Below are 13,417 nucleotides of genomic sequence, written 5' to 3'. Positions count from 1 at the left end.
CTCACAGTTGATTTTAGATGCAGAGATGTATGCATCTTGGGTACATTATATACATGTTTAGGGCTGGAGGATCAAACCAGAAAATACAGATCTTGAGAATTAAGGCAAATAATCTGTGTTCTGATGTAACTGAGATATATTTCATTCATTGTAGCTACTTATCTTGAAACACAGTAAGCTTGACATAATGGTTGAAGAAAAAAGAGAAGCAATGTAAGCATAAATGTCTGAACATTTTAATATCTTTTTTCTATAAACATTACTAGAATGCCATGCATTTGGATCCATGTTTTTCCTGAGGAAAACCTGCATTCTATCTGCTGCTTCCTGATACTGCAGCTGGATCCTATTATAAGGGTAGGACACAACATGGGAAGCATGCCTAAACTTTTAAAGCTACAAAACAAAAGCTAATCTTCATTAATTAGATGTCTAGATTATGCAGATTGACCACTGTATTATTATATGTTACATGGTGAAAAACACTATTATATGGTTTGTTGATAGTTCCACGTAGGTAATTTATCTAAGCCTTATTTATAAAGATATTGTATTAACCACAAAGGCAGAATTTGGTGTCAGGTAAAAAAATCAGATCAAACTGTGACTTTGTGGTTGATGGCTGAAAGAATGCTTACAACAAAGACAAATGAGAATTCAATATGATGTCTTTCTAACATTTAATTCAAGAAAAATTTCATCTCCAGCACAGCTTAACCTAGAGCTACTACATAATGCAGATATAAGTGAAAATATTAACAAGTCAATGATTTACAACTAAGACTCACCATTTAAAACCCATATTCTCTGCCTTTGTGAAAACCATGGAATTGGATTAAGAGAGAAGCCGCCTAATTTTAGATTTAAGCAAATGTGGACAATGGATTCTTAGAATAAAGGATAAGTCTGAGCATCACAAACCCTCACCTGATTAATGATTAGTTGTTTTAGTAAAAAGGAAGAACTTATGAAAAAATACTCATAGTCCATAATGTGGAAAAACTTCAAGATCTGGGAATCCAGGTAAATCATGACTTTGTTTTTACCAACGTTAACCAAAGTCTTCCCAGGTGCTAAAGTCAGTACTAAAGAAAAGCTATTACAAAACTATTCTGTTAAGTAATTATCATCTTTGCTTCAACTTCTTATACCTGTGTCTATATATGCCATCTATGTAATTATGTTGAGGAAAAACACTCCAAGCTCAAAAGAAGTGAACAACTTCAGTTTCTGCTCACACGGACCTTGTCAAGTAGCCAATGACTTGTCCTTTCATTCTGAGTGACTAATATCAATGCTGGCTCTAAAGAAAGACACTTTTCATAATCGCCCAACAATCTGCTAAGTGAAAACATATGAATGGGCTTAGGCAAAGCCTTCCAGGGGTCTTTGCTGAATGGAAAACAGGTGCTGTCATTCTGTGCCACGTAATACCCCATTTACCCCCAAGTCCAAAGGTTATAGGACTAATAGCTGCCTTGTGGTAATCAGGGAAAGCCAAGACACTAGCCCTGGTGAAACATCTGGGATGTATTTTACATACTTGCAACATATGCTTCAGGTTCAATTAAAGTGAGGCTTTGGCACATTTATTAATCTTTTTTACTTTTATCCTATAAGAGGACCCACTGACCTGACCCCACTATTATACCATATGAGAAAACAGAGAAGTAATGAGAGCTAGAGGTCAGTACCTGCTCGTATGGCAAAAAACACACTTGTTTTCTCATGAAACTCCATTACGCATGACTCTATACACAAACTTTAAATAGAGGAACCAATGAATTTTTTAAAGTAGGAAATTACCCTTCTCCCACTCAGACACATCTGATAGCCAAGACTTACATTTACCACTGCGAGAGCCAGTCGAGAGACGGAAACTGGTAAATAGAAACTTGAAGGATCCTTTCATGTTTTCATTTCTTATATTAAAAACTGTATTTCCAGAATATAAGCTTTCCACTCTAAGATTCTTCCCTCTATGATGTAAGTCCCTAAAAGTCTATTGTAAATTATTACATTTGAAATTTTCTTTTTGTTCAGATATGATTTTTATACTATCAATTGCGTTACGAGTGAAAAAAAGCAAAACCTTATATATCACTCAAATAAAGGGTTGGATTTATGAAAATCAGCTCACAATCCTTTCATATGGAAAACACACCGTTTGTCGGCATCCTGTACAGAAGAATACAGTTGAATTCACACAGTCATTTAAGCGCTCGCTTTCAATCAACTTTGGTAACGAGACCTGAAAATACGTTAGAACCAGGGTGTCAATCTCAGACAACCAAACACTGGATAACAACAGATGCCACTCCAGAGATCTGGGGTTGTTTCCACCCTGGCATGTTCTACTTGACATCTATGTTTTGGTGAACTGGTTAACCAGGTGTGCTAACATCTAACAGTGTGTCACTCCTAACACCCTCTCTATTAAAAGATGACCAAAAAGGGAGATTAGTGGTGTAGAATATCAACAAACTGGCTAAAAAAATATAGGTTGACTTCAAGCAGGGGCACTGAAGTACTAGACTTCACCAAGGGTTTCCACTTACTAACATTTCTCGGGAAATGCCTGCTACCAGAATGGACCTTTAAGGTGGCTTTAATAATAAAGCAGCAACAAGCAAGGAAAAATGGCCATAAATGGATGGCAGCTCAGTGTTTATCAGCAGAGAAATGATGATTCAGAGCTGGCATGTTGAGTTTAAATACAAGCTCTCTACAGCTCTACAACTGACCTTAACAATAAATCATATCATTTATTGCCAGAAGTGTATGCTCATGTTATTCAACATTAAAAACAAGCACATATGTGTTTTTGCAGAAAGGAGATTTTGTTACTTTATGTTTGATGATGTTGCTAATGACTAAATGATGTCCAGAAGAAAAATCTCACATAAAAACTCTATGAATTTAAAAATGTTTGAAATAGCAGTAGAAGGGAGAAAGTGTGTGTGCGTGTATGTTTCTGTTTTCCTTCCAGCATTGAATATGTCAGGAAAAAAATCATTTGGGAAGTTAACTAATCACTGTGAATTTTTTTGACATTTCCAATGCTTGCTTCCAGCACTCAAATTCTTATACTGAGATATAAGTGTACATGTCTACTGGAATCAAAGGTCAAGGGCATAAATTAAGGTACACTGTTTTTCTCCTTTCTTTAAAAAATTTCAGTGCTTTACTATAACAGAAGTCAGATAGATTCCATGAAGGTCAAAATCTGGTTTTATAGACTGAACAATGTGGAAATAATGAATGATATTCTCACTCCCTCCTCAGTCACTCCCCCGCCTCAATCGCACCCTAAGACTTTTTGGATTTTAGATCTAGAAGTGTCCAAAGATGATGATAAACCAGCATCACTAGCCTCTTTGCCATAGAAAGCTGTTCTTCCAACCTCAGCCACTGCTGCAGTGGTGCAGGGCCATTCTGATTCTTCCTTCCAGTTGTCCCCTCTCCCCAGAGGACAAACAATCCAAGCAATCCCAGAAAGTAGCTGTTATTTACTGTGGTCACCAACCCCAAGCCAACCAGCAATCGAAATACGAGCCTCTCTGAACAGACTTTCCTGACCAAGGAGCCACGGGCCATTCCAAGTCTAAGCCAGGGCAGTGAGCACTGGGATTATTTAAATGCCCTCTGGAGCCCTCCGCACATGTGTTCTTTTGCTGGGCAATTCTTGGAAAATTACAGATGACAATATCCATGTTTGACACATGCAGGCTGCTATTTTTTTCACTCCTCTCTTCCCCCCAAGTGTAGCCTGATTTGTAATACTCAAGATAGGACAAATTTTTGCCCTTCAAAAACAGTTGTCACTGCCGTTATCTTTGTGAGAGCTATCAAGTTCCAGACAAGCTGAATTATTTTTTTTTGTTCCTGGCAGAAAAATGTTTGACCCAGCTCTGGACAAAAGCGAAGACAATTTATAGCCCTCTCTCCCTCTTTGCAACATGCAGTGGCATTGTTAGGATGATAAACAGCACTGTCCAATTTTCTGGACTCAAACACTTCAACTCCTTTTTAACTGTCTGTGAAAACAGTGTCATGTCTACATTTCCCCATCCCCAGGTACCCAAGTGCTGGGAAAGATAATTACCTTGTCATCTTTGTCATCTTCTTCTTCCTCGTCCTCTAGCATGTCCTCCACTACCTGCAGACAGAAACAGAAGTCGTTTTCATGCTCTTAAAGGAGAGAATTTTGTTCTGTCATTTTGAACCTTTTAGAAGTGAAAACTTTATTAACATTTGAAACGGACGCACTGAGAGGGAATATCTGATCTAGAGATAGGGATTAGGAAAATGCTATGCCTTTAATTGATGAACACCAGGGAACTGAATCCCAGTCAGGGGAACCCTATTTGTGTGAAATGTTCTGTGACAATTTAAAGAATTGGAAATATGCATAAGGTAAACTAACACTAATTTGAAGGATGCTTTAAATCAGGAGATTTCTTTTTTTACCTACTCCACTGTCTATATTAATTAGGCACTTTAAATTTGGAGCTAGATAACTAAGCAGAAAACAGCTCTGCTATTTCTAATTTACTTGTCACCAAACCCTCAGATAAAAATCTATGCCTGTTCATTGATTCATGCTGGTGAGCTATGGCATAAAGCTACCAATATCTTTCATGGCTCCAATTTTAATTCTGACATATAGTGTCAACTCTTGATCATCTCTGAATTACTTGTTCATTTTGTGGATTACCTGAAACTCTAATTTTAATTCTCTGTGATTTTACACATGGATTACGTTATGAGAATGAACATTACTACTGAAAGAAGAGATGTATTCAATAATCAAATGTGTATATTATGTATATATAACCATGTAGATAGATATGCACGCATGTATTTTTTAATGGCTCCTGGTTTACCTACTTCAGCAGAACGGTATAGTCATTTTGGATTTGCCAAATAATTTCCCCTTGCCTGGATCAATATATAACTACAGGCATTACAAATGAGACCCCACCCCATTTCAGGTGTTTTATCATGTTTTTATACACACACACTCCATGGAATCCAAAAATTTAAAAACTCTGGGGGGAGCTCTTATTCAGGTAAGTGCTAACTTATAACTGTATTTACGCCATTTGATATAATTTCTTGTGGTGCTTCTATTTTTTTTATCCAGTATCTTTATCTCTGAATAAACTGGACAGAATCATGGTTATCAAATATTTTTAAACCTTTCTCCCAAAGCTCCTAACTTTAGAAGACAGAGATAGCTAGCTCTTCTTTCATGTGGCTTTAGGATAGAGACAGGAATATGCTATGAATGAAAACTTCAGGAACTAAGACTTACTAAACAAAGAGTTACATAAACTGAGATAATATGTCAGGACACTCAGTTATCCTAATAATCTTTCTCAAAGTTTCTAAAAGCATTAACGGATTTAAAAGAAGAACCCAAACACAAACTTCTAGTTCTCATGAACTGATATATAACTAAAAGCATCTGACAAACTGGGAAATTGTTCTTAATTTAATGTCATACTTTAAATCCTCTATTAAGTGGTAGAATCTGGTGGTCTTTCACTTGGACACTCAGCATTTCAAAAGAATCAGAGTAGCGCAATGTTCTGTTTCCAGTATCAGGTTAGAGTTTACACTGATTTGGGGGACATATTAAGTAGTTCAGCCTCAGCAGGAAAGAAGGACTCTTGACATTCTAACTATACTCAGACACTCCATAAGCATTTATTACAAATGCCCTTGTCCAAGGCACACAGTACTAGGGACTGTGGGAATAGAAAGATGAATAACACACATATACTTCATCTATAGTCATGTAAACCCACAAGAGGCTTGTAATCCAATAGAATTTAAGTGGGGGCTATCAGATAGCCTTTCATGTTGACTTTTAACTTCCTGAAAATTTGAAGCATGCATATCATAAATATATAGACAACAATAGTGACAATGTATAATTGAGGTGCTGTATGCCAGACTATTCCAAACTGGGACCTTTGTGATGGAGGTTGAAATAGGAGAGGCAGTCACAATATTTCAGTACATTGTGTTGCATCAAAAGAATTCACCTAACACAGCAAGTAGCTAAACTAGAACTCAGACCCAGATTATGGGATAGCACAGCCAGCTCTGAAACCCTGCCCAGTTCTAAAACCAAAAAAAAAAAAAAAAAAAGGGAAAAAAGGAAAAGGAAAACAAAAAAATGATTGACCTCTCACGTGATTTTTTTAATGATTATACTTTTGTATCTCTTATAAAATGGTGTTATAAATTTTAGATTTATATTAAGTAATATTTTAAGGTTGTCATTATCTATCTTTAAAAAATAAAAATTATATATATTTCAGGTATACAATATGATTATTTGATATATATTAGACTAAGTAATTTTTTCCTAAAATTACTCATGTAGAGTCATATATCAAATATGGAAAATGAAATGAATATTATACTTTTATTCTTATACATAAAAATTAAACAATATTTTAGGTGGTTATTGTTAAGAATGTATTATGTATCTCTCCTCTTCAGTACTTACCATCGTACTACAGTGCAAGGAAGGCAGAATGGTGTCAGATTGTGCCTAGCAGTTCATAATAAGTATTCAAGAAATATTTGTTGACAGACTGAACAGAAGAAAACCTCATCTATGCTTCAAATCTTTGAACATGCATTTTGGTAGAGGGCCTATCATTTATCTCACAGAACTCAACTAGCTCACCTGCAAAGACTTATACCTAATCAATGATGCAGATGAATAAAAGCAAATATTCAAACTGTGTTCAAAGATTTGCCTGGCAATAGAAAGCAAGGATATTTAACTGTTACATTAAGATTTGGAGATCTCCACTATCTTTAAGTTAATTTTCAAAGATTCAAAATATTATTGAACCATAAAAAAACCAAGAAGTTAATTTATGCATTTCACAAATCAGTTGCAGATCCTATGTTCAAGAAGGACTCAAGAGGTCTACAGAATCAGGCTCTTCATTTGCACAACCCAAACTGTTCCCACCCTGCACAAGTGGGTAATTGGCTATGCACAATTGCCCCACAAATGCGCAGCCAGAATCACCCAAACACAACTATTTGCTTTTACATTTGGCAGAAAAGTGTTGTGTTAGCGAGAGGCCTTTGTGTTGTGTTGTAGCACCCGAGTGAGGGCTTTTCCCCTCCTCCAGTGACTTTTTAACGTTACAACATAAACATCTACAAGTGAGGATTTATAATACAGGTGGTTTCCTAGTGATGCCTTTAAGCTGCTTCAGAATGTATCCCACTGTTATGGTTTGCTCAGATGAAGCTTAAGGTGCCTTGGAAAATGGAGATGATAATAGCACCTTCCCCACAGTGTTGATTAGGGATCCAATGAGACAATGTGTTTAAAGTGTTCAGCACAGTTCCTGTACCGAAGTACTAAAAAATGTGAGCTACTAATAAAAGTAGAAATAACATCAATTTAATAATATTTAAACCTTAAATTTTGGAAATTAAATGATATATATATTTTTTCCTGGGCAAAATATTCAGGGTTCTGAATGACATACACAATTCTGGTTGTTTCATTGACACTAAGGAACATATAAAGGGGCACAGGTAAAGTGGTGGATAATTAAAATGATAATGGTTTCACAACTAATTTTCAGGCTTGAAGGGTCCAATGAAATGGATGGCTTTAAAGGCAACAGTGTCTCAGAAGCTGGGCTGTGCTCTAAGACATAAGCCCTGGACAAATGCAATGAATACAGAAACTGCAAACTGAGCTTTTAAAAACAAACTGTATATATCACTGAAGTGCATTTAAGGATTGCACAAAATTGCAACCTTTCCCAGAGAACTCAAGTAACACCTACTATTTAGAAAGAGTGCTGGAGTTTAACACTTAACTAAGGAAACAAATAAAATAAAGGAGTCCCAGTCTCAAATTCCAGCACTTTCCTCTTCAAATAAAACCAAATAAAGGCTACATAGTTTTGTTTTCAAGTATACAAAGTCAAGTTGCCCAAACATTTGTCAGCAATAATTTAATAACAACGCATCTGTAGGATTTCCTTGAGAAAGAAAAAAATGAAGAGTGACAAAAATGAATGTGTTAGAAAAGATACATTTTTACAAAGTTGGGTTTTTTCCTCTTTTCATAAGGGGGAATATCTCAGATTGGCCCTAGAATTCTTTTTCCAAATTATGCTTCCTGATACCTTGCTTGAAAGCAAGTAGTATTAATCAAACAAAGGAAGGGCACTAGGGAAATCAGAAAGATGTAATGCAAGCAGTTAAAAGTGACATGACCTTCTGTAATGTCGCCCGTCACAGACTTATATGCCACACACTGGAGGAAGGTCTTGAAAGAAACTGATTCTTGGTACTATTCCTAGAATGTAATACTAATAAAGATGACATTTTAAAAAACACACGTAGACAGCCCCAAATGCAGTGTTCCAGCTACATTATAGCCAAAGAATAAGCAGATAACACTATTTTTAGAAGCATAATATTTCTTCTTTCATAGTCCACATTTGCTGAACATTTGTCATTAACATATACAATATAATATGTAGCTGTATATTTTAAAAATCCATTTTCAAAATGGAGCAAAACTGCATCTGAAGAATCTGTATGTTTTATACAGTTGTATAGGAGGTCTATTAATATTATGACTTTTAATTATAATTTGACACAACTAAATGCTTTATGATTTGCAAGGAAATAAAATTTTATTTGGCTGAAAATGTTAAAAATGATGCTGGTAATCTGAACAAAAATATGACAATATGTTTAGAATTACTCCACTAGACAAAGATGTATAAGGGAGGGGACCAGCAGGATGCAGAAAAGGCAGTCCAAAACAATAAAAGGATGAGGAAAAGTAGATTCGGGTAAACTTCACTATTAAAATCATCACGGGACAGTGGATACTAAGTCCTGCTTTTTAATACTAATTTAGGGTGCATTTTTGAAAGCTAAAATGACAAAAGGGGGTTAAAAGTTCCATGAATAATTCCTACACTTTGTATTATGATTTTCCCAGGGCTAAAGCCTTCCACTTATTTATATCTCTTTAAACAAAAAAGGAAAAATCTTGGTTATGTTACCTTTGTAAGATAAGTATTGAGTACCACAAAGCCAAAAACCCTGGAAAGCCAAAGCTGACACAAACCAGTTTCTTTTATATGTTTACTTTTTCCCTCAGAAATAATCTTTGAATTAAATGGATGTTTGTCTATGTTCAGAATGAATAGTTGCACAATTCAAATTGCTTTACTCAAAACGGTCTATAAAAAAGCAACACATTTAAATTAAAGAAGAAATCACTGCTGTCCAGATGTGCAACTGCAATGTTAAAAAATTAAAGAAAGAAAACTGTCACAAAAGAAAGAAGTTTCATATTTAATGTTATATTCATAGAACATCCAAATGTGTACAGATGCTTATATTTGGATACATTACAAACTAAATGCTTATTTCCACTCTAGAGATATGGAGGAATTTGGGTAGAGCAGTTTGCTTCAACATGGTCTGGAGTTCATTTATACTATTTTATGTGTACATAAACCAAGCAGAACAGGCATTTGTGTGCCAATGGATGTATTACATGTGCAAGTATCATATGAAATTATTGAAAGTCTATGAATTGAGAATATGCATATAACCAACCACTCAGATTATTTCGGATCACTTAAAAGCACTGGAGGTTGGGCTGAAGACTTTTGCGGTCAATAAGATCATTATAGGTGCGCCTGTGCTGTCATTTTCACCACAGGACACCTGCACCTCTCAAGATTTTTGAGAAGGAACTTTTGCAAAATGAATGGTGCAATTAACCTGTACGTATAGTTTACTCCACATCTGAAAGAATAATAAAACCCATAAACAGGTCTGGAATACACTGTTTAGTCTATCTCAAAAACAACTGCATGTATGATGGCTGCTTAGTTTGATTCACGCTATTAAGAATTTGACCTTGGAGTATTTCAGCTACAGTAGTCATCAGGACAACTGAACCACTAGATGTAATAATAATTAGTGTGATAGGCTTGCCAGTGAAGCTGAATGTATTGCAATACAAAAGAAGGCAGACTAAAAAGAAAAGCATTATTACTTACTGCTAAAAGACTTCCGGATTTTTACAGAGACACTCAAATACAATTATTTCTTCTTGAAGAATGCGTTTCCTCGGCTCATTCTGGGAAGTGCCATGTTATAATTTAGTCTGATTCTTAATAGGAAACGTGGCTTTAATGTGGCTATCAGATGACTTTTGATGCATGCCACTGATTACATACGGCCTGAATTCTGCATCACCAACAACAGCATTCTTATTTGCAGTATAATATGCTTTGCTGTAAGGTGCAAGGACAGTAAATTTACTTTACTGGCCAAGAGTATGTAACCTTTTAGTCTTTGTCAGCTTAATATGCAGAAAAACCCTTCCATTAAGAAAGGCTAAATACAATATAAATTCTGTAATCAGTATAAGCATCTTAAATGAATTTCTTTTCATATTTCCTTCTCAGTATTCTTAAATGTTCATTTTTATACTTAAACAAAGCACTGTGAACAGAATTCTAGTGTTTATTTGAACTATGTCTCCATCTAAAGGCTTCATAATGTATTGTATTTTCGCTTGTAGGGAAAATTCTAATCTTGGCGTCTTTACAATATTGCATGTTAATTTGATTGAGCAGGGAAAAAATAGGTCAACTATTAACTTGCAATGTGCTTTTTAAAAACTAATGCTTTCTTGAAGCAATGTTACTTTTCGGGTTAAAAATTATACAAAAGGCCAAAAAATTGAATTGTTTAATGTGCTTTGCAAATGAAATTGAAAGATAACTAGACTTACCACTAATCTATTTTATAAAATTTAATATTTTCAAAGCAAAACATTTTTGTTCATTAATAATAAACAGATTTCAAATAAAAAAGAAAATTATATGCTTTACCCTCTCTCTATAAAACCAAGTTTCCATTCCAGAAGCACAAATTTGTAACAAAAAGGGCACAATTTAAAATGTCTCAGGTTTTAAAAACAACCTTAGGAATTTTTTTAAAGTGTCTAATAAAGAGTCCACATTATCTATTTAAAACATTTTCTGCAAAGCAGGGGGAGGGAGCTGCTATGATCTCCAGTCTTTTCCAGTCTTCTCAGAAATGTTCTTCACTCTAACCCCATCAGATATGTTTGGGAGCAATAGGCAAGAAGTTCTTTTCAGGTAAATGTATAGTTTAGCAGATATAATAAAGGTAAATGCTACACTTCGGGAAGATTAGGTACCTTTAAAGAATAGAATTTGAAAACAAAAAACCATTAATCTTGGAGATTAATATGAGCAAACTTTTGAACCATATTGCTCTGTTAGGTTTGATTTACTTTTTACAAAAATTCACTGCTACTGCCTATTTTAAGCAATGTAATTGGGAGTAGTAGAGGGGGTGAGAAGAATAGGTGGACATTTGAAGAGAAAAATATTCTGATGCTAATTTGATTTTTCTTCTTCTTTTTTTTCCCTTGTGCCTAGAATATTTTGAGGCCTGAGAACATTATGTCAGAAAGTCTAACTTTAAAAATGGAGCAGATTTTGAATGTCAAAAAATCATAGAAAACTTCAGTTTTTTCCTTGTATTTCTTTTCTATAAATAATAATGATAAAATATTTTTTACCTTTTCTGTAAAGAATAATCACCTCCCAAAAGACAGCCTATGTGGGTTTAGACCTACATTGGAACGGGAAAGAATGTGTGTGGTGAATGGTGAATTGTTGCACAAAGGCCTGCATGAAAAGGATGTTCAGGAAACCTCACACAAAACCTCTGTATCCATTTTATCATGAGCTTCCCACAATATAACACAAGAGCTCTATATTCTAGGAAAAGCTTGCCTGGTCCACTTATCATTTCAGCTTTATGTAGTGTACTGTGTGATTTCTAAATTAGTGCATAATGTATTTATAATATTTATAGTTCCAACGTTTAGTTAAATAACCTTTATGTAAGATTTATGTTGATTTTTAAAAAATTTCTCATTTAATGGCAAATTATGAGGAGCATGTTTCATAAAGATAATTCTCCATTTAAATTCATCAGTCCATTAAATATTAAAATTATGTTTCTGATGCAATCGAGAACAAATTTGTCCAGCTTCAGTGATTATTTGCACTCATAAAAATTAGGCTTGATTAATAAAATTTAAATGCTTGATTAAGTTGACATTTTTATGTTCTATTCTGATTTATTAAAATTAGTCCCTGTGCTCAGGCCTGGCATGCTAGTAGGTTTACCTTTCTCCTTCTCTTAGTCAACATCCAGAGTGAAGCTGTTAGGAAAGAGTATTTTGCTATGGACTCAGTGATGGTTGCAGGGAAGGAAATGCCCTGTTCTCTGCTCATGGTGCTGCTGGCCTTTGTCTTTATGCCCTGTGCCTGGTGGAGATTTGTATTACGATAATCAAGAAAAATGTTTCTTCCAAATATCTATGGATATGATCTGTAAAATGGCATACATTTTTGGTATTTCTATAAATTTCAGTTTTCAAGAAGCTTTAATCTGTAGAGGATTGTTCAAATTTCTTTGTCAGCTTTTTTTGTTGATAAAAATGTAGTTTTCATTTTGTGGGACTTCCATATATATAGCAGGGGGATTACAGACACAGGAAATCTTTCTGTGGCAATTTTACTATCTTTGTCCACAAGTTCAAATCGAAGAAGGACTAATGGCCATGGAAAACCACTCTCTTCAATAGTTCTTATAAGTGAACTGTTTAAGAGAGGTGGTTACTTCTACTATGTTTAAACATCCATTTCACCCCCACTGGTTTGCCCTGTTTTATACATAATCAGGTGCCTAATTATCATTTATTGAGCACTCACTATATGCTTAACACAGTGTGCTGTCTCTTTAATCCTCACAAGACCTCAACAAAGGTAGGTATTATCCCCATTTTACTGGTGAGGAAACTGAGGCTTAGGGAAATGAACAAATTCATACGTAGAAGGTCTGAAATATAATGCCAGGTCTTTGTAATTTCAAAGTTTGGACTCTTAACCTCTACCAACTGTAAAGTGGTAGTGGCAACACTCATTTTTAACATGTTTCTGCTGTTGCCCATGGGAGTGTAACATATCTGGAAACTTTGTTTGGGTGAACTGTCTCTCATTTAAGCATGTTACCAGAATATTGTTATTGTTTTAAAAATAAGTGATATGGTATCATGACTATTTTCTTTTTCTTGAATGATGAAATAAATTCAATAACACATGAAAGAAAATGCCCTTGAAGGCAAATTTTAGTTTGGTTACCTGCACATACTACTCCAGTTCCATGTATAGAAAGGCTTTAAAATTACATGCTCTTAATAAATTTAACTCATGGAACACTAAAAAAAAATGAATACAAAACTCTCAGGTTTATTGGATTCCCAACAATGGTTCTGATT

At 34.8% G+C, this 13,417-nt stretch overlaps 1 protein-coding gene across 17 annotated transcripts in view; it reads right to left on the bottom strand.

Moving 5' to 3' along the window:
• MCTP1 (multiple C2 and transmembrane domain containing 1) overlaps positions 1–13,417 on the bottom strand; it is a gene marked incomplete at its 3' end in the record, with an annotated part of 541,466 nt that overhangs the window by 74,817 nt on the left and 453,232 nt on the right. For all 17 annotated transcript variants that reach the window (XM_082620971.1, XM_082620972.1, XM_082620968.1 and 14 more), the window contains one exon: positions 4,106–4,159. In XM_082620971.1, the coding sequence (XP_082477097.1) occupies positions 4,106–4,159 (54 nt within the window). The remainder of the gene's footprint in view (positions 1–4,105; positions 4,160–13,417) is intronic.

Source organism: Mesoplodon mirus (assembly GCF_964341445.2).
Source record: "Mesoplodon mirus genome assembly, chromosome: 5".
Lineage (NCBI taxonomy): Eukaryota > Metazoa > Chordata > Mammalia > Artiodactyla > Ziphiidae > Mesoplodon > Mesoplodon mirus.
The sequence above is the reverse complement of the archived record's forward strand: the minus strand, read 5'-3'. Positions and strand labels throughout refer to the sequence as shown.